General features: G+C 40.1%; 1 protein-coding gene across 3 annotated transcripts in view; it reads right to left on the bottom strand.

Moving 5' to 3' along the window:
* Window positions 1-467: 467 nt before the first annotated feature.
* LOC121863855 (proclotting enzyme-like) overlaps window positions 468-22,080 on the bottom strand; it is a 33,957-nt gene continuing 12,344 nt past the window's right edge. For 2 of the 3 annotated variants that reach the window (XM_042362743.1, XM_042362742.1), the window contains exons 2-10: window positions 13,352-13,490; window positions 7,467-8,529; window positions 7,084-7,216; window positions 5,619-5,688; window positions 4,817-5,009; window positions 4,480-4,569; window positions 3,588-3,790; window positions 3,279-3,418; window positions 468-2,811 (exon numbers count right to left, since the gene is read on the bottom strand). In XM_042362743.1, coding sequence (XP_042218677.1) covers window positions 2,656-2,811; window positions 3,279-3,418; window positions 3,588-3,790; window positions 4,480-4,569; window positions 4,817-5,009; window positions 5,619-5,688; window positions 7,084-7,216; window positions 7,467-8,529; window positions 13,352-13,487 — 2,184 coding nt within the window. In that variant the 5' untranslated portion in view covers window positions 13,488-13,490 and the 3' untranslated portion in view covers window positions 468-2,655. The remainder of the gene's footprint in view (window positions 2,812-3,278; window positions 3,419-3,587; window positions 3,791-4,479; window positions 4,570-4,816; window positions 5,010-5,618; window positions 5,689-7,083; window positions 7,217-7,466; window positions 8,530-13,351; window positions 13,491-22,080) is intronic. The other variant, XM_042362744.1, reaches the window with a different exon arrangement.

Here is a 22,080-nt window from a genome sequence, read left to right as displayed (position 1 = left end):
AGATAAAAACTAAAAATCATCATGTACTGTACTCAAATTCATATAATAAAAATATTTCTGGTTTTGCTAATAAAACGTAGGAATAGTTTAATTTCAAACAATACTGTACAAGATTTGTCTACTGTCTGATCTGTGGCCGACACGAACACGCAGTAAAATCTACAGAATAGATTAAAATTAAATAAGATGTTGAGTATGCAGTCTTAAGAATGGCACCGGCATATCAACGTCTGAGCCCAAATTCTTAGTGATTTGTAAGACGAGGGAAGGTAAAAAAAAAAGGTATGGCATAAAGGTCGCAGCTAACGAGCCGATCAGTGAAGGGGATAAAATGAATTATGCTGTCACTAGGGGAAAATTCAACATGTGAATATCTATATATCCATCTTTGTGTCGTCGCTTAATCCAGCCGGGTACCCTCTCGAAAAAAAAAAAGTGAAACGAGGTGGGTGGGGAGAGTCATCGTAAGAATCTTTGAGTGTTTATTTTGTGGTTAAGTAGGTTAGTTAAGTACATTGTCATGTCACCAGGACTCTTACCTCATCATCCAGCCAAAGGGATACAGAGCTATAAATATGTTACTTTGTAGCTTAAAAGCTGATTCATCAGCCATTGTGTCTTACATTTATTGAAATAATGAACAATGAAATTATAAATAGTATTAATAAATGATATGCTTAGTTAACCGAGCTCCTCCCCAGCAGCCACATGCAGTTAATTCAGTTCTTCATTGACGTTGAAATAACACTTTAAGACTGACCATCAATTCAACGTTGAAACAATTACCCGCCTGGCCGCCTTCAATACTCTCCAATTCTCACACTGTTTAGCGTTCCGGTAACTGTAACCCAAGATACAGTATAGCGTTTGTTTACAAGGATACAAAAATATTTACAGCTGTTACTAGGTTCTCATGGATATGTTGTCTAAACAACTATAACAGTAGTATTCTTTATTTCAGTTTATGTTTGTATTTACGGTCATGTATGGATATCATTCTACAATAAAGTTATTATCATTAACGTTATTCTAATAATTACAGGTACAGTCATTTACTTTTTACTTTTATCCTCTTCGCCACTGATCGGCTCGTTAGCCGCCCGGGCGATCGGTCACGTCTCTGTCACGCGCTGTTGTGAGGCTTTCTCGTCTTACGTAAATTGACACATACATATTATGACTTATGTCTGAACGAACCAGTTACAATGTATTTTACAAGAACAACAAAACAATTATGACCATTTTATTCATCGGGCACTTCAATAACAGCTAAACAAAAATAATGCTAAAACTACACAGCTACACTACACAACAAAAAATGTAATAACAACTATCCCCTGTATCAGATATTTCGTTTACAAACAATCGCTAATAAAATGAGATTCACAGGAACACACTGAATCAAGATTCTTTGAAGTTTGTTCGTTAATATTTTTACCCGCTAACAGATGTAATAATACACTACCACCCAAACATGGTGTACAGTTGGTATTGCATTGAAATTTTATCTTAAATGGATGCTTTCTCTCAACCCTATTTTACTGGGAAAAAAATTATTTACTATGGTTTGAGAATTCGAATTCAAAGTCTTAAATAGTACAGCAGAGGTTCGGAGGACAAGAGAAAATCATGACACTCGTGAAATCGGGGTTTCAATGGATGATTGTGAGTAAATGATTAGAGAGTTCGGGAGAACATTGCAGGTTTTCTGTCAGATAGTATGAACAAAACTGGCCATGAAATTTTATAAAATGAAGACACCTGGGTTCATAGACGTTTAGATCACAATGCTACGTTGTTTTAGCGCGATCATGAGAACAAGAAATTTAGAGTGATGTTCCACTGTTTATAATAAGTTATTTGAGCCAAGAAGGGCCAAGAAAGGTTCGAGTTAAATACTTTGGGTTCTGGATATGAATTGCGAGGTTCTGGTGAACCCTTTCACTATGTATTACTAAGAGAACCTTGACATTATAAGTTCCAGGGTTCAATCGGTGTTAAAATGTAAAACTGATATTAATAGAGACCTAAGGACTTGTATCCAAACTGAACTTTGACCTGGGGTGAATGATGGGATTAACAGGTGCATTTTGAGTGGATGACCTTTGACCTTAGAGGGTTCAGAGAATAAACATGTACAGTATAGAGTTAATTTATTTGATAGTTGAGGTGTTTTATAAGAAAACCTCTGTTCGTGGAGCCAGAATTGGTTTACAATATAAAACTTCATCCTTGGAGACTGAGAGAGGTTCGTTACTTGTGGAACCATCTACAGTATACGGGAAGCATTGAGCCGCAGTCTATTTGAGTTCCAAGGTCCTCTATACCCGGAGGTTCCAGGTTTCCACTCACAAAAAAATTAATTATGAAGGTTCCAAGGTTTCACATGTTAAGAAGGAAGTTGATAGGTTCCACTCACACACATACATAGACACACATACATATTCTACAGAGGTTTCAGGATTCCACAAACATTGAACCACTTTTTTAATATTTCAGGATTCCAGATGTAGAACCATAACATATAGGGGTTTAAGTATTCTGCTTATCCACGAAGATAGAGGCATCTCCCACTTACAGAACTGCTGTGTATGAAATTATCAAGGTTCTAGAGTCCTGGACGTATAAAATCACATTTTTATAAAGTTTCTAGACTCAGCGCAAGTTGCTTCGTATCCAGGGCATAAAGTGTGTGATTCTCGTGTAGACCCCAGGGTAGCCAGGCTCGGCACATCTGTTTCCAAAGGAGACGAGACCAATCTGTACCCAGCGGCCCTCTGTGTATAACTGAAGGGGCCCTCCACTGTCGCCCTGTGGGAAAACACCGTACATTAGCCAATCAGTTTTATGACAACCATGCTTTAGGTAATTAGATTTTTTTAGAACACCAGGCATTAATTAATTAGATTTAAGAATATTCAGTTTATGAACCTTTCTAACAGCCAGTTAGATACAAACAATATTCCTTGGATTCGTTCTACTATGTTTGCATTTTAACCATCCCTTAGTCAAGCACATCTATTGTTGTGTATATAAAAAAGACAAGGTTCCTTTTTCAATACCTTTCCTCTGTGGGCCAAGAGCAGGCAGAATTTGGTATGTGAAATGAAAACCCGGGTCCCCAAAATGTACAAAATCTGGGAGGATTGGCAATGACAGCGTGAAAACTTTTGGAGTTGACAGCCATGGTCGCCAACCCTCAGACACAGGGATGACTACCTAATTGATTGATTGAAGTTTATATTTGGTTAAGTTAACAGTGGGAAGCAGCACAATACCTGGCAGGCATCCCGGCCGCCCTCAACAAAGCCAGCACACAGGAAGATCTCAGTGATGGGTTGGAAGTAAGCGTCGTTACAGTCGCTGTTCTTCCAGACGGGTAGCTGAGCCTCCCTCAGTGACGAGCTCTCCTGCCCTCCTGTATCACACATGTGTCGCGAGTTAATAAAATGTAACTATCTGATCTCGTATATGACAGACAACTGTGTTAGAGTTAATATGCATGAGATATATACTTAAAACAACTCCTGAAAAAACAAGGGTACCTTATACAGTACTTGATCGAAAGTTGTGAAGAAGGAACATACCATAGAAGGTGGACCCCCAGCCTATTACAGAGGGGGTCTGGCCCACCATACTGTCGAGGGGTCGCCTGGAGAAGTTCTCAGAGGGCAGACACACAGGCAGGATGTACTCGGTGAAGTCCACAGGGCGGTCAAGACGGATCAGCGCCACGTCGTTGTAGAACCCGTGAGCCTTGAAGTCTGGATGAGGCTGGATTTCTGTCACTCTGTGAGATGAATGTTTATCACTATTGGGTACATTTTGGTGGATCTTTAGCTTGGCTCCGGGGTCAGTCCCTGGGCCGGGTGACAGTGTGGCAAAGTTTTTACATGTAGTTTCCGGTTTCCCTGTGTTATTCCTTGACACTGGGTCACGCACCTTGTTGACACCGGTGTGGTGTGGTTGCTGTGTTGGCAACAGCTTCTACACCTTAAAACAAAATCTCATCTATGTGACCTTAGTGTAGCCATCCTTAAAAACGAAAGTCAATCAATATTATAACCATATGTATGTATGTAGACATAGTTACATAGCTGTGTGCTTTTAAATACTGTATATATATATTTATTTATATATATATATATATATATATATATATATATATATATATATATATATATATATATATATATATATATATATATATGTGTGTGTGTGTGTGTGTGTGTGTGTGTGTGTGTGTGTGTGTGTGTGAACCCGTCATAATAAATCTTCATACAAAAGCTAAAATTGATCCCGTTAGTCAAGGGAAAGTTGCCGAGAGGAAACAAACTTTGACGGAAACAGACGTAGAGCATCACTGCCCCGTACGCTGAACTCGTGATCGCGAGGATAACACATAAAAAACAAGTTGTTGGGAACCTTTGTACATTTTACTGAAGACTTAAACTTAAGTGACATATAAGTATCACTCACCTATAAGTCTGAGGGTTGGAGATAAAGTCATCACTCTGGCTGAAGATGTTGTGGTCACCCAGACGCACACTGAACTGCTGAGGGTTGAATCTGAAAGAAAACGTTCAGTGGGTCACAGTGAGTCCAGTACCGTTGTGTATCTCAAGCAGGTTAAGAACTACAGTGTTCATATTTAAACATTTACTGTACAAACAAACTCCGGAGTTACTATGGCAGATTAAGATGATTTTTGCAGTACAATACAACGCTCTGAGTATGTGTAGCATCGCCATTAATTTCCCACTCGCTACGGTAATATACTGATTAATGATACAACAATCTTGCCCCTTGTACTCACGTCTTGCCCCTAGAGTCCTTAGTGCAATGGGCGGCCGTCAGGATGTACTGGCTGGACACGAGAGATCCGCCACACCAGAACTCGGTCTTCTTGGGCCCGTGGAGCCAGACGGACGCCATCCATGGCCACTGTCCGCGACGCGACTCCACCCCGCCCACCACACGGAAAGTCGGGATCTTGGGCACTCCACACTCTGTTGGGAAGATATAATGATGGACGTGTGTTGAGTGTTAACAAAAAGGCATAGGGTGTGGGAAGGTCATTAAGGAGAGAGTAGGTTGTGTGCAAGTGGTTTAAAAAGGTGATGGTGGCGGTACTGAGGTTCAGGAAACTCCACACTTTGTAAGGGAGACGCAATGTACGGCAGTTAGGTTCTCACCTCCTGTAAAATGAAACAGGGTGTGGAAGGGGATCTGACAGGAGGTCATTGTTGCCATCTGTATCTGTAGGAGAGATACGATGGTGGAAGGACACTATTGAGGGAATAATAGTGAGGCAGTGTGGTCAAGGGTAGAATAGAGAGCGGTGGACCTTTTAGGTACAGTATACTGTAGATACAAGGTGTGGGAGATGGGTTGAGACGAACAGGAAGACTTCTCTCCCTGTTTTATTGTTTTAAGACAAATTCACTTAAAAACCTTAATAATCACATGGATTTTTCTATCACCCATTTTTATATAAAGAAAAGTAAACCCCTTATGAATTTTATATACACAGGATGAAAGACTGTATACTTTTTCTGGTTGTTTGAGAAAACTTTAGCCATTTATATACGTCAATTTATGACACACTCAGTACATACGGAAGGAGTCAGTGGGGGGACGTTCTGTGAGGGGTTGTATTGGCCGTGGTCTGGGTGTGCTGCCACTCACCTGTAAACAGTTAAGACTCAATCACAAACATTGCCCAGGAACATCATTAGTACAAGTATAAGCTTAAGCTTAAAGTATGAACACGGTAATTCCTACCTGGTGATGGCGAACGTCGCATCTGCTAAGATAAGGAAAATGTTTTGTAACTGGCACAACTGAGGCTTATAATTATTTATATTAACCAGGCCAATTACAATATACAACATGTTGTTACGTCTGTAACGAAGTTCCTCGCTGGGATTTTAAATAATGAAATAGCCTTGTGATATATGAAGCATTTTTTTTACATGGAATCTTTTATAGCAACAAATGCTTCAAGTTTAGTTATATTGTAAGGGGGTAGATCTAACGATAATCTCAAATTTGGGTTGACAATACTTGACGTTATAATGTAGTACACAACTACGCTTCAACAATGAAAGTCTTGAAGCTCATAACAAGGTCAGTAATTACACTGGTGACAATCCACCAACAATTAAAACTAATGAGATAAAACTCTCGGTTGGCAACAATGACGAGGAACGGCAGACATGGCGGTGAAGTGTGGTGTGACAGTTGGAGGTATTGCTCCGTGTTATTCTTATTCTAAACATTCATGGCGGCTCTGGAAATGTTTTGTTATAATGTGTTCGATATGATCAGTGTACAGTGGTCACGTTGTCTCTAGTGGTCGCTTGGGATGCACCTGGTAAGTAGTATCATAGCATATTACCAAATTCAATCTAACGATTTAGCGTTGGAATGCGAGATCAATCCATTTTGTAGTGTTTGTTTACAATATGTTTTGTACATCATGTGTGCACCGATGCTAGCAATTTTATCCTGGAAGAGTTCCCTCTAACACGGGTGAACCAACGTAATTTATCAGACTTACTGATGAGACTCCAAGATCATTAAATAGGTTAGGAATGTTGGGTTTTGGTTTTATCTTTCATAAACGGTTTAATGTCGTAATCTGGTAGCCACTATGTTTTGAAATTAACAATGACCACACACTTAGGGCGAAAATCATTCTTCTGTAGACCGACGGATGGATACTATTGGACAGCGAAAAGTTTAGATACCAAGGAATATCTAATAAGCGAGCTCAACTGACACATTCTCAGTATTTTTATAAATGTCTCAAAATTTTACTACACCGCCACCTGTTACTGCATAGTAGAGAACGTATAGGGTAAACTAAAAAACAAATTCTCATAGAAAACGGGTTCAAAAGCACTCATAGAAAACGGTTACTTTTCACGATTAACTTTTTCCATAAATTATACATCTTCGAAAACCAAAAGAAAATATTGGTGACAAAAGAAAAAGAACTTCAGACAAATAGTGAACAGTTTTCGTGCCTGAGGACGAGAAATACAAGGTGTCATTAACTTATGGAATGGCTGTACTTACGGGTGGTGGGCGGCGGGTGGTGATTGCGAGAGGAGGGATGGGTGGTGGGGGGGCGGTAACTGGTCGGGATGGACGGTCAGGGGTGTTCACTGGTCTTGGTCGACCAGGATGGTCGTTTACACTGTTGACACTTCTGTAAGTTAATATTAGTAGCCGTGATAATTATAATACTAATAAAAGGGCAAAATGTAATTCATAAAAAAAGTCAACAAAATAATAGCTGTTGTCACTACTACTATTGATTACATTGATCATAGCAATAATTATAGTATATAATGGTCATTATGAGAACAATTAGAGTAGGACTGAGAACAAGTATAGACATGAATACAGTAATGGTGATCTAGAGTAAGAAAAACGAAGTTATAAGAAGGCTAACTCACTCTAGCCCGTCGGAGGGGCAGCAGACGCCCGGGACAAAGAGACTCTTGAAACAGACAGACTTGCGTAGGTTGGTGAGGTCGAGGATGAGGTCAGGACAGTCGCTGAGGTCCTTACAGTACCCTTGCTCCCCCGCAGGCGTTGTACAGCCCCTCACGTTGTCCGACTTCTGCGTCTCCGTCCCCGGCAGATCGATCACGATACGGCCGTCACCGAAGGAAACTGCAGGTATAGTTTGTCCCATGGATTTAGTGACGGACTTCGCTAGAGGAGCTACGGCCTTAGTCAGGTTACTACCCAGCAGGCGGGTTGAGAGTGAGTAGGCCGTGTTGTCCACTACTTTGCTTAGAGCTTCGCCTACCGTCCGTACTGCAGGTTGGTGGGACCGTAGTGGTGAATGGGAGTACTGGGAGTAGGCGTCCGGGGAGTAATAGTACTGGGAGGAAGGGTCCGGGGAGTGGTAGTAGTGGTCCGTGTACTGGGGGTCGTGGTTATAGTCACTGTACTGGGAGACTATATAGTCATGGTAATCTCGGTCGGTGGTAGGGTAAGTGTGAGAGTCTTGGGGTGAGTTGAAGCTGGTAATAGCACTAGCTAGTGTGTTAAGACTACTACTAATACCTCCCTGGATGTTGTGGGCGATATTCTTGACGCGGTTGTGTCGCTGCTCGCCCAGGACTTTGGATCCTAAACGGTCGATACCTTTGGCCGTGGATCTGGAGACAACCTGGGCGCCTCGTTGTATCCCGGCCTCCAAGACATCAATACCGTGGTTGATATAGGGCACTGCAGCGTTGCCCATCTCCACCAGGTGGTCTTCAATAGCCGGCACTATCTTGTTATTCACTACCTGGGCCGTTGCCTGTACGCTCTCCGCAGTTTTCAGAGCAACTCGGTTCCCAGCCTTCATGATGGCTTTACCAATGCTCGGGGCGACGTCTTCTGTGATGCGCTCGGCAGCGTAACGTACCCCAGGCACAACGTGGTGGTCTATTGTGGCACCCAAGGTGTAGAGCCCAGTGTTGAAGGACTGTCTCATGTGGTGTAGCATGCTACCGATGGCTGCTGTAATACCACCACACAACACACCTCAACACTACACTCCGTCACGGCCATGCTCAAGCTGTGTGTGTTTGTGTACAGTATATGTGCGTGGCTCACAATATTAAATTCTGGAATTTACCCCCATCAATCTTCACGTTATGTTTTTTCTTTAAATAGACTAATATGCAGCTAACATATTTTCACATTAAATGTTTATAAATGTGACTAACCAAGAGAAGCCCGATGAAGTAGTACTTAAGTACTTTTACTGCAGAAGTTTTTACTAATATATTTATATTGGCCAAGACGCTATGGAATGTGAGCCACTCACAACTGTCACTTTGGTCCTGTTTTATGACCTGTCCAATTCTGCAAGAGTTTATAAGATGCACAGTGATACTACCTCCTCTCATTACTATGATTGCAATAAAAGGAATATGAGAAGATCAAATACGCTTTTAAGATAAGTATTTTTGTATAATGGTAGCTGTTGAATGACAATTATTATCTTGCAAAACTGAATGAGGGCAAACTTATAAAAGGTCCCGGCGGCACATCTATACTTACAGCTTATACGTATATAAAAAATCCGTTCCTTATCAGTAAACTATATAACTACAGAGGTATTTTGATAATAGAATGGAACATAAAATATTTGCAAGAACTATAATTTAAACTCGCAAGAATTGATATTTTGTTGTACTGTTCTTGTGGTCAGGGAATAATTAAAACTGGGATGCAGATGACGCCAGGACCTCCAAAGCTACAGGCTACGGGTGAACTCGTCCCCTGCTGTCAGATACAAAGACGGCAGATCTCTACTGCCGAAAAGATGGCGTTTATTTGGCTGATTCACTAACAGTAAGAGAAGAGTCAGGCAAAACAAATGAAGCATACAATAAATTATAGTTGTTGGCTCACATGTCCTATGTTTTCACTGATTCGTCTCTGGTTACTAAATCAGTCAAACAAACGCCATTATACCGCCAGTAGAAACTGCTTCAGTATACTGTACATACGACGACAGGGTACTGGTTTAAGGTACAGGCGGCTGTTAAGTTAAAACGTTTACGTCTAGTGAAGTTACGTCATGATTTTTTTCACATTTTCTGTCTATAAGTTTAAATGCATTACTTATGAGATATGACACAGCCTTTATAGCATGGTAATTCATTAATAGCTCATAAATTTTATTTTTGAAAAGTGTGATGTAATTTATATAATTAGACTGGTATATACAGTTACTTTATCACCCGAATATAAGATAATTGACCTTGTTTTCATTTCATTAAATTTTTATTTGATATTTTATGCAAGAATATAGGTTGCAGAAAACAATGAATGGTTATCTTACCCGGCAGTCTAATTATTCATTAAATACAGTTAAAATAATTGACAGGAAGAAGTTTAACTGATATTAATAGAAAAATACAACATTAGAACTAAAATATTTCTCTTCGTAGTGTTATCATTACTGAGTTTTACATGAGTCATGACGTTACGTAACAACATGAACGTTTTATAGCCATAATATGTAGTGGATTGTGAGAGCAAAATATATACAAGATATTAATAAAGTATACACCTTGATAGCAGCAACACATGAAGGCTACATACAAACTATGGTATTATACTGAATATGTACAGATTATCGTCAAGATTCCTTAATGTTTGTTTACACAGTCCCACGAGGAAATTAGATAGGCCATCATTGTCTGCCTTGGCATTTTTCTGAAGACTTTTGGACGGTATTGTATAGTCACAACGGACGTGAAGAATACAGTTATGCAGAAAAAGAGTGAGAATATATGTTTTGGGTGAGTAACTTTCTCATGGGACTTAAACAAACACCCCTGGCTTTCAATGACTACTGTTATAAACTGATATATTATGTTAGGGTATTATATACAATCGGTTCTTGAATATCAGAGCTGATAAACATTGAATTATACTTGCCTTCTTACCGATAACCCCCATTCAGTGTTATTTACATCACAACCTATTTGAATATCATCTGTATTTGATGTATTTATAGTTAGTAGAAGCGCTAATACGCTGGCACCATGCGTCTAGGGTTTAGTAACGTGCTGGGCTGTCGTAGTTTTTATGTTGTCTCAGTAAAGTGTCGTGAAAAAAGTTCAAACTGTCGTAAAAATAGGTCAGAACTGTCAGAGGACAATACAATTGTTTCCATAAAAGATCCTGGACGTCAACAATCTTAACTGGCATTTTTTATTTAAGAAATGTTAATTGGACCTAATCAAATCTTATCTATTTCATCCGGAAAGGCCTCTTAGCATTTAGAAATGAACTCAGTGGGTCGTATTTTGATTTCATTATATCTACCTTAATGCTGCCCCATACATTAACTGATTCCAGGATATAGGTTGTCAAATACTCTACAATGAATAATCCTCGTATCTGAAGATGTAAGATTTCCCCCAACTAGTTGACGTAATCTTAAGCACAAAAATAACGTCCTAACATAGCATCCAAATTGCACACACACACACACACACACACACACACACACACACACACACACACACACACACACACACACACACACACACACACACAGACAGAATAGATGCTGATGGGAATTATGAATAAACCCCGTAATCTTTGTTTTGGTTGAATATCTTGTATAAATCATTTTAGCCTAACCTTACTGAATCTAACCTAACCTAACCTAATTGAACTTAATCAAATTTAACTCAATCTGCTTGAATTACATACCGCTCTTACCAGTTACCACTGAAATGACCAAAAAAAATATTTTTGTCAACGTCCAGAACTCCCTAGAATCATCGTATTTTTTTTCTTCCAAGATAAACAAATTGATCGTAAAACCTATAATAACAGTTGTGGGTCTTAGCGTCCACTGTTCATCCTGAAGGTTAAACTAACGTCGGTTGGATAGGCAGACGTGGCAAGGGGCCCTAACGACGTCACTGTGGGTCTAGATTCTCATAGCCTCGTACTGTACTATAAATATCTCTCGTAACTGAATATTTTAAGAATGTACTCTACACTCACTGGCTGACTTAAAGTGAAAATATAAACCGTGGATAATTTTTGGATGGATTCTCAAGGTTAATTTTTTGTCCTTTAATTGTTGTTAAATAAACTTGGCTAATTTGGATAATTTTAATGTTATTTGTGTCGTTTTAGTTGAAGTCAATTAGTTGGGTACTTTCTTTTATGTTCACTTAGGAGGAGTAATTATCGTATGAACTTTATTTTTAAGAATCTAGATCCTGGCCATTTTTATATGCACGTCCGACAGTTTTGAAATATCATTTGTATAAGTCTCTGTATAGCATTATCATACACAAATTAATTCACATAGTTCAGTCGGGTAAATAATCTTTAAATTTAAATCTTCTGTAAAGGACACAACATAATGATTAAGGTTTACATTACTTAACAAAATATTATGACAAAAATCATCGCGGAAACAGCTACAGAACCCAGATTTATGATGAAAAATGGTGTCTTTTTTGTTGAATTTCAATTGAAGATTTTTGTATATTCCAGAGGATCTCATTTTCAAAGCATTATTATTACTTTATGAATCATTTATTAATAAAGTTGTTATTTTCCTAATATTTCAGGCTTCTATGACTGTATGTTTTGTAGTCAAGGTGAAAATTATGTTTTTGAGGTATACTTGAGTTTATAACATTGATAACTCTTGTTGATTTTTGAGGGATCTGTTCTGTGGTAAAATAAAAAAGAGATAAACATTGCACACACACACACACTACCGGACTGGTCAATCTGGGAGAAAATAGGAAGAAAAGCGAAAGTGTTGATAAATTACACCCAGTTACGACACGTGGGAAATGTGGCCGATGGGACTTCCTGTCATTGTTTATGGTGGAATGAGGGGCTAATCTCTCTCTCTCTCTCTCTCTCTCTCTCTCTCTCTCTCTCTCTCTCTCTCTTAGTGAATATTGTTTCTTAAGACTGTATTCATTCTCCCGTGTAGTGATAAAACTGTCAACTCCTTATATAAAGAGCGCCAGTAGTAAACGCGTGACAGCATCCACACTGACACCATTCATAGTAACTTGACATAATGACCTTCCCTTTCATTGTATCAGCATTACACAAGGCCATGAACGATAATGGGATACAACCAGGAAATTATAATTTCATATTTGCTGGGTGAAGGCTATGAAATACTCGTATGCTAGATATTAGACCAAATTTTATGTGAACGAAGTCATTCATATTTTTGTTTTCCTGAATTTTTTTTTTATATAATTACGTTTTCCCAGGGGCAACAAAGTGAAATATGTGGTGCAGGGCAATTTCAGAAAAAAATATAGTTATCATCCACCAAAGAGTAGGTAGTGTACCGGAATTTTCATCCAAATTACCTACCGGGTATAACCAAATGAGTGACTCCCTGTGGTTTAATAGTAAATCTCTGACAGTGGGACAACCGAGGCATTAATGCTTTAGGACTGCTTATATAGTTAGTTGGGAAGAGAAATGCCCTGATACCTCACCTTAGAGTCTCTTTGATGATACTTTTGTGAGAGAGAAACTGATCGCAGTGTCGAGTGAATGACGCGTGACTCCCACTATAACAGTCACTCAATGAATTCTCTTAAACTTTCGCATATTATAATTTCCACCCAAGGTAAGATTAAGAATATATGTAACCTAATTAATTGATGATACAAAGTTAGGTTGTCAAAAGGTTCGTATAATTTTAAATTTGTTCTTAACCAGGGCTTTGAGAACGTACGGGTATATCTATCAAGCGCACTGGAATCGTAAAACAAAGTGGAATCTACACACACACACACACACACACACTAGTACTCACATAACTGTCGTTTTCCTCTGGCAGGGTCTGGGTCAGCCTCTGCCACCGCTTCAGGTTGTGGCGCTGCTTCAGGACTAGCCTTCACGCCCACACACGCCCACACCACCACGCCCATCAACACCCACGACCACCGCATCGTCTAGAAGAAAGCAGGATGTGAGGTGAGTTTCTCCCTGGCTATGTAGAGGGGAGAATCCGGCATAGTTGTTTACATTATACACTGTTTACGTTGTGCTTTGTTTACATTATGCTGTTTACATTATTCTGTTTACATTATGCTGTTTACATTATTTTGTTTACATTATGCTGTTTACATTATTTTGTTTACATTATGCTGTTTACATTATTTTGTTTACATTATGCTGTTTACATTATTCTGTTTACATTATGCTGTTTACATTATTCTGTTTACATTATGCTGTTTACATTATTTTGTTTACATTATGCTGTTTACATTATTTTGTTTACATTATGCTGTTTACATTATTTTGTTTACATTATGCTGTTTACATTATTCTGTTTACATTATGCTGTTTACATTATTCTGTTTACATTATGCTGTTTACATTATTTTGTTTACATTATGCTCTGTTTACATTATTCTGTTTACATTATGCCCTGTTTATGTTACCTTATTGTCTTATTTTAGTCTAGCTGTCTATCTTTCGCAAAAAAAATCACATTTCTGTCTGTCTGTCAGTCTTGTACTGTATATTTATTTCAACACATCTATCTATCTACCCTAAGGTATTCATGGCACTAAGCATCTGTATGTAATGCTTTATATATCAGCTTATGTCTACATTAATATTTTATATCTTCGTATAACGGCATATGTATGTATTGTACTAACATGTATTTATATGTATCGGTATATGCATGCATTATACTGTGTATTTTTATGTATACCAATGTAAGTATATACTGTATATGTATTAATGTTTGTGAGTATATCCGTTGGTCTAATATGCTTGCACTTATCGGTATATCCCAAGTCATGTTTTGGGTGATTTTATATTTGGCTATCAAAATTTAACCTCATATATATATAAAGACATGACGATATATAAGGGGATATATTAATGGTATGAATCCCTATTATTCACATTGGTTGTATGTAGATAATGGTTATACTGTATATGGTTAGGTTAGGTTGCTGCTCCCACTCTACACGTAGCGGTGAGAGTATAGTGGTGAATAATATAAGGCCTTTCACTTTTGTCTTGGATTGATGACATATACAGGACCAAACTCTCTCCCTTTCTCTGTCTGTCGTGTCTAATATAAACCGTCTTGCCAGGAGTATCGTCTGCCATTACAGCGTATGTACTTGATTCAATTTATTGATCGTTACCAGCGTTTATTGGTCAGCTTTCACCTTCTAATAAATGTTATATAATTGCGTAGATGATGATTTGTGACGATAACTGGGGGTAAATTGTCAGTTAGGGATGGAACCGCCCATAAAGAAGTGTCGAGTCATAATCTATAGGAAAGTTACCAGATGGCACTAGGCTCTTCACAGCTCTTCTCTCTGAAATTCATAATCTTCAAACTTTTTTTTCTTCCAAGTGTTCGTGACGTCAAACTTTTTTTTTCTTCCAAGTGTTCGTGACGTCAAACTTTTTTTTTCTTCCAAGTGTTCGTGACTTCAAACTTTTTTTTCTTCCAAGTGTTCGTGACGTCAAACTTTTTTTCCCTCTTATTGTTCGTGACGTCGAACTTTTTTCCCCACTAACTGTTCGTGACGTCATTCTCAGTATATTATATCATCTGTACCCAACCCAACCCAACCCAAGCCAAGCTGTATAATTTTTGCGTCATGATGAGGAAGTGACGAGAGATAGTATGAGAAGTTACCTCTATTATATGGTAAAAGTGTGTGAGTCTTTTTTTTAATGTACCTTTGTGGTTTATGACAGAATGGTGATCGATTTTTTGGGGGGTGGTGACGTCGTTTTTATTATTTATGATGCATGACGTATTAGTGTTGAAGATGAGGTGGTAGTGGTGAGGTTTTCTGTGCATCATTGTGACAGATTCGTGACAGTAAGAGGAGTGGAATGACACAGGGAATAATGGATCAATACTTATAAAATGCTGTGGTAGGTAATGGTCTGGCACACAGTTGATTATTACCACAGAGCCGGATGTCTTACCCTGTGTACATTACCACAGAGCCGGATGTCTTACCCTGTGTACATTACCACAGAGCCGGATGTCTTACCCTGTGTACATTACCACAGAGCCGGATGTCTTACCCTGTGTACATTACCACAGAGCCGGATATGTCTTACCCTGTGTACATTACCACAGAGCCGGATGTCTTACCCTGTGTACATTACCACAGAGCCGGATGTCTTACCCTGTGTACATTACCACAGAGCCGGATGTCTTACCCTGTGTACATTACCACAGAGCCGGATATGTCTTACCCTGTGTACTAAATGAATATCTATGACAGCAAACCCCAGCCAATCAGAGGTAACAACCTGACCTATATAGTCACACTGACCTTTACTGCAGGTGTGTTTTGTGACCAAAATTGATATTGTGCGTTAAGGTCGTTTATTTTGTACACTGGCTATGGCGAACCCGACTCTATGTGATAATATAGTGTATAGTGAGGCCCTCACCCGGGTCTACAGCTAAAGAGAGTGTCATTATGGTTATTGTCGTTGATTTTATTATTAAGCCGTGTAGGAAGGATTTGACCTCAATTTAGATAACACAGTAATATTATATGATAAGAGTATGGTAGAAGAAGTAGTCATTGTTGCTAACTTGTTATACGAAGGGCCACGGCGTCATCTCTACCTCACTGAACGAGACAATACGAACCACAAATGAATCGTTTAGATGGGGTAAACAACTTCGAAGTTTCGGAGAGGTTTATGAAACAGGAGTGAATCGTCCTGACAGTGTTGACCAGTGGACGAGAGAGGATAGACCAGCGATTTTCAACCAATGTGCCGCGGCACATTAGTGTGCCGCGAAGCATTCGTAGGTGTGCCGCGGGAGTTTAAATAGCATTTGGATAGCATTTAAAAAAAATGCATTAGGATACGTTTTCAATGATGCAATAAATAAACAATTGTGTTGTTCATTAAAAGCCTAAATGGCAGTTTTAAATTATCTCCTTAATTCCGTAGTGTAGATCCGCCTTAAATACTGATGGTGTGCCTCGACCATTTTAGTGCCTGGCTCACTGTGCCGTGAGATGAAAAAGGTTGAAAATCACTGGGATAGACCGTCGTTGGGCTGCTCTCCATGTGGACTTTCATGTAAGTTTTGTGTGTAATGTGGTGTTCTGGGCCATGTTAATTTGTTAAGGTCAGGGTTAGATATTAGTGGAGGAAAGTGTAGGGAGGTACAGCCCTAGCCACCGTGCTTGGCGACCTGATAGTGTAAAGAAGTGTGGGTATTGCTGCAGTTTTACTCCCTATTGGGTTAGAGCAATTTTGGGTTCACCAGAAGTTGTTATTTGTCAATTCCAACAACACTCTAATACCACTTCCGTCGCAAATGGGTAATAACCAAGATGGTAAATTCATAAAGGAAATTCATGCAAATCTGCAGTCACCCCGTGTTGTCTGTTGGGTTATAACAGACTCGCTCGGGCTGTACGTACTGTACTCTAACGTCCCCCAAAAAAAAATACACCATGATGCTTCAACAGAGTTACTTTCATTGGTACCAAATGTCAAATAAGTACTTTCTGTTTAACTTGGCTGGGTTTCTTTGGTTGGTTAGGTCAGATTCTATGCAGTGGGGGGTTAATTAAAAAAAGAGTCTTCCGACGGAAATGAAGATCAAATTCGGATGAATCACACCAAATACCATGGGAAAAACCTAGATATATGGTCAAAAACCAATTGGTAGAGAAACTGCAATTTTACCGAACTGTGTTGATGTTGGGTGTTAAAAGGATGTATAGATAATGACAGTACAGTATATGCAGTGTATTATGAGGCATATGATGATCAATTGGGGATGAGGAGATAATTATATGTTTTTTGTTTGTAAGTAAACATATTGTCAGTACTTTATACCCGTCGTGTTACAGTAGAAGGATTTGGGAAATGAGTTGTTCCTGCTCCTGCCCGTTATCCGTTGCCTGACGAGGGAATACTAGTGGTGGTTGGTGTAGTAATTGTGATAGTGGTGGTAAGGTAGTAGTAGTGATGGCGGTAGTAGCAGTGGTGGCGGTAATCGTGGTACTAGTTGTAGTGGTAATAGCAGTCGCGATAGTGGTAGTAGTAGTACTGGTGAAAAAAGTAGAAGAACTAGTACATACCTAGAGACAGTACCACAGCGAGTAAGTCCCACGTTCCACAGAGGGAAAGTAAGTGTCCACGTTCGTAATTAAATCACTATCCAGGAAGGGAAAGTACCCACCTGGCAAGTAATTAACACGGCAATAACAGGTGTGTGGTAGATACGTGTCGCAGGTATGGACACTTTTCCCACCCCGGTCAGTAGTTAGTGAGGCAAGGTGATGAAATTATGGGTATTTGATGGTAATTCATGTTCATACGGCGAGATATACTCCTCTCTAACCCTGTATTGTAAGTTAAATTTAAGTTATTGTTTTGGTCATCTTAACAAGTAACCATTTTTCATTTTGCTCTTGCCTGGGGGGGGCGGGGGGGAGGCAGGTGGTACACGAGGCTCTGTTATCTAATGTTATCTAATGTTATCTTGACTTAAACGTAGGATATGTAACTACACTGGTTAGAAAATAATAGACAGATTGATAAAGGTGACATATTAGTTGAAGGCGACATTATTAACGAGCTGAATCTTATATTTTACCTTTAGTGGCCATTACAAAAATAATTGATTACAGTTGATTACAGTATATGTCTTGGTACGTGATTTGGTACAGTACAATATCATAAGACATTACGTTACATGGATGGTATCTCTTTGGGCAGGGTTGTGAGGAGGAAGTGGAAGTGCGAGGTGTAAGGAAAGTATAAGTACCTGCCACTCACCCTCGCCCGTTGACCTCTGGGAAATCTGGCTCCATCTCTCACGCCTGCAAGTCATCATGACTCGGCACATTCACTTACCTGTTAAGTCTGTTTATGTAAGATTGTGCCGTTGTGGATATATAGTGATCAACTCTGTGTGTTATCGTTGTTTGTTAGATCATGAGAGAAGGTTTATGGGTTATTTATTTATTTTTATTATTTTTATTTCTATTGTTGTTATGATCAGTACAGTTTTATTTGTATTAACATTTTTGTGTTATTATTATTATTATTATTATTTCTTCTTGCTTATTATTTCAGGGCATGTTAATGTTTTTGGTCTGTCTGTCTGTCTGTCTGTGTGTGTATTTTTTCATTTTGTATTTACTTCTCCACAAAAAATAAACACTGGTGGTGAGTGAGTGAAAGAATGAGTATGTGAGGGAACGGTGACTTAGGAGTGAGTGAGTGTTGGCTGGTGGGAGTTTGGTGTTATGTAATGATGGATAACGATGAGGAAATAAAGTAAAATAGCAATAGTAGTGGATCAGAATACTTCCCCTGTTGATAGAGAACTGGTATGAAGGTGCTTGTGACTGCAGTGATTAGTGAAAACAAGTCGGCTAACCTACATTTTGCCCGCTTTCAAGATGGACGCTGTAGTTTTTATTTACTCTTCAGGTTGAGTTTTGCAATTTTTAAATGTTTGGGGGTTGTAATAGCATATTTTAATCCGGTATCTAAAATATTTATGCCAACCATAATCATACATTACATGAGGGACATTATGTGACTAAGATGCAAATTTGTCCATTACAACAGGTTAGATCTGGTGCCAAAGGCGATGGCGGTGGTTGTGATGGAGTGAGGGGAAAGTTGACGTGTCTGGAGGAGGGGCAGGGGAGGTGGAGGGGGTGTGAGGGGGGGGAGGGATTGTGGTTGCCAGGAGGTGGTGGTTATGACACTGGTGACGCCAGGTGTGTGTGTCAGATACTACACTCGGTCAGTGGTTGAGGGACACAGTCCACAAACAACGTCATCTTCCTGACTTAGTTACACCTGCCGCACCTAAGGCTCTCCTCAACAGCGTGTTGTGGCTCACGTGACACAATGTTGGGGTTTGTTCACGTCATAACACGCAAGCGGGAATTTTCTTCTGTGGAAAGTATTTAGTGGGATGTGTTCAGTGGGACTTTATCTGTTCCTTACTTAACATTCTGATCCAACAAATTCTAACATTACCATATATTACAGATGGTTCGTCAGTGCTGCTTCACGTGTCGACGGACAGACAGGGAGGAACTAATACTAGGAAGAACCAGGAGGTTCTGGAGCGAGGTGCCAGTTCACGCTGGTGGCTCATTTTTCAAAGCTGTGACCTTGACCTTTGACCCAACCAACAGTTCAGCTCTTGAGGTTATGGTGAGTACATATAGAACATCGTAGCTCTTCCGTTCTGGGTCTGTGATCCCGACACATACAGTAGATACAGTACACACTAAGGTACAGACGGCATTGACCGCGCTGCTCACACCTCAAGGGGGGGGGGGAGCAACTAAAGTAAAATGTACACATATGTTCCTGCAGGTAAAGTGCCAGGTGGTAGTCATAAAAAACTTGGCCTTGTTAAGGTCACACTGTCAGCCACACTTTCTCAGCAACCCGATATAGCCAGGCTGTACAGTGTGGTTCAGTTCTCTCCTACATCCTTCCTGGTATATAGTCTGCTTGAATTTTTCTAGGGTGTGCAAACTACGTTTACCTTATTTACTTGATGTTAACTGTATCCTGAGTGACGGTGACCAACAACTACCATACACACTCTCCCTCTCTGGTACAAGACATAAAATAGACTATGTTTTCAAGCGAGGTACAAACTCTCACCTACTCTTTCCTCCACTTTGTTTCTCCTTACATTCTCCTTCCATCACCTCTCCCACCCATTCTTTCTTTTCCCTTCCTCCTCTCTCACGCCCCCACGAGGAATTCCCACGAGCCACAACCATATGATCCCCCACAACCACCCCTCCAACCCCCACCCCCCGACGCTACGCCCCACATGTTCAACACTGCGTGGTGTAATACCTGTTCACTCGTGTTTACTTTTCTTCACTGTTCATTTTTTCCCTCACTGATGAATGCAGTTTTGGGATCACTATTTTCAGTAATTTGTTTCATCATTTACTGCTTGATGGTGATTTGGTTGATGGTGATTCAGTTGATGGTGATTCGGTTGATGTGATTCGGTTGATGGTGATTCGGTATTTGAGATAAGATTGTGATGTCCTGAGATACAATACATTGAGTGAGAGGAACTAAAAGGTAAAAAAAGATTGTAATTGTAACTAATAATTTATGAGGTAAATTCTCTCTCTAATTTATGAGGTAAATTCTCTCTCTCTCTCTCTCTAACCACTGGAGGAATAATTGTTCCCGCGTGAAAGTTTATCAGGAAGGGAAGAGTTTTGGAGTCAAGAGTGATTGTTAGTTGAGCTAGCCTGGCCTATATATCCGTACCTGTTGACACTCTCACCAAAATGTATCTCTCTCTCTCTCTCTCTCTCTCTCTCTCTCTTCAAAAGAAAGTTAGACGTTGTGAGTGAATCGTTAAAAAATACCTTCCTTATCTTTATCTGTTTGGGGAGTTAAATCTGATGTAAAGTTTGTAGTAGTAGTAGACTCACCACCACCACAGCAAATCGTAGTAGTAGCAGTAGTAATAGTAGTAGTAGAAGTAGTAGTAGTATTGTTAAACTTAAGTAAAGTTTAGGAAAATTCAGACAATATGCCACTTTGCTTTCACTCGTGTAAATCTCTTTCTTTTTTTTGGTGGGGAGGGAACTTTCTCTTTCAGTCTTCTAGTTTCTTCTTCTTGTTTTCCACATTTTTACAGTAGCCCGGTATCGTGTCTGGCCGGAGCTGGTTCACTGAGTCCTCGTCATTGTGTAGCGGAAGTCACGCCTGTAGTTATTGTAGTTTACGCTCCTCCATCGCTAGAGAGAGAGAGTGAGGGAGTAGGCGGGGAGAGGTAGAGAAAGTGAGAGAGGCGGGGAGAGGTTGAGAAAGTGAAAGAGGCGGGGAGAGGTTGAGAAAGTGAGAGAGACGGGGAGGAGGGGCGGGGAGAGGTAGAGAAAGTGAAAGAGGCGGGAGAGGTTGAGAAAGTGAGAGGCGGGGAGAGGTTGAGAAAGGAGGGAGGGGCGGGAGAGGTAAAAAGTGAGAGAGACGGGGAGGAGGGGGAAGGGGTAGAGAAAGTGAGCGAGACAGGGAAGAGGGGGGGAGAGGTAGAGAAAATGAGAGACAGAGAGGGTGAGGGAGTGTGCTGGGCTGAGAAAAATGAGTGGGGAGGGGGGATTGGGATAGTCTGAGATAGTGAGAGGGCGAGGGAGCGGCGGAGAAAGTGAGAGGGGGCGAGGGAGCGGGTGGGGAGAGAGAGAGAGAGAGAGAGAGAGTTGTTTACAGTTCCTAGCCTGACTTTTCTCACTTATTAAAGGACAATAAGTCTCAACCGTAACCTCCGTCAGCAGTCCCTCGTGTGGCGCTACCTGGCGTATGGGCCCCTCTTGCCCTCCCACTCACCTGCATGCCCCTCTCTACCCCTACCCACTTGCCTCCCTCCCCCTCCCACCTGTGTGTGTGTGTGTGTGTGGAGGACTTCAACAGGTAGATAAATAGTGAGCACGTGTGTCCGTATTCTCTCTCTCTCTCTCTCTCTCTCTCTTATATGAACAAGGAAGAGATAATGCTCATAACTTT

The sequence above is a fragment of the Homarus americanus genome, unplaced genomic scaffold (assembly GCF_018991925.1).
Source record: "Homarus americanus isolate GMGI-L3 unplaced genomic scaffold, GMGI_Hamer_2.0 scaffold48354, whole genome shotgun sequence".
NCBI classification, from domain to species: Eukaryota; Metazoa; Arthropoda; class Malacostraca; order Decapoda; family Nephropidae; genus Homarus; species Homarus americanus.
Note: the sequence above shows the minus strand (reverse complement) of the source record. Positions and strands in the feature narration are given on the sequence as shown.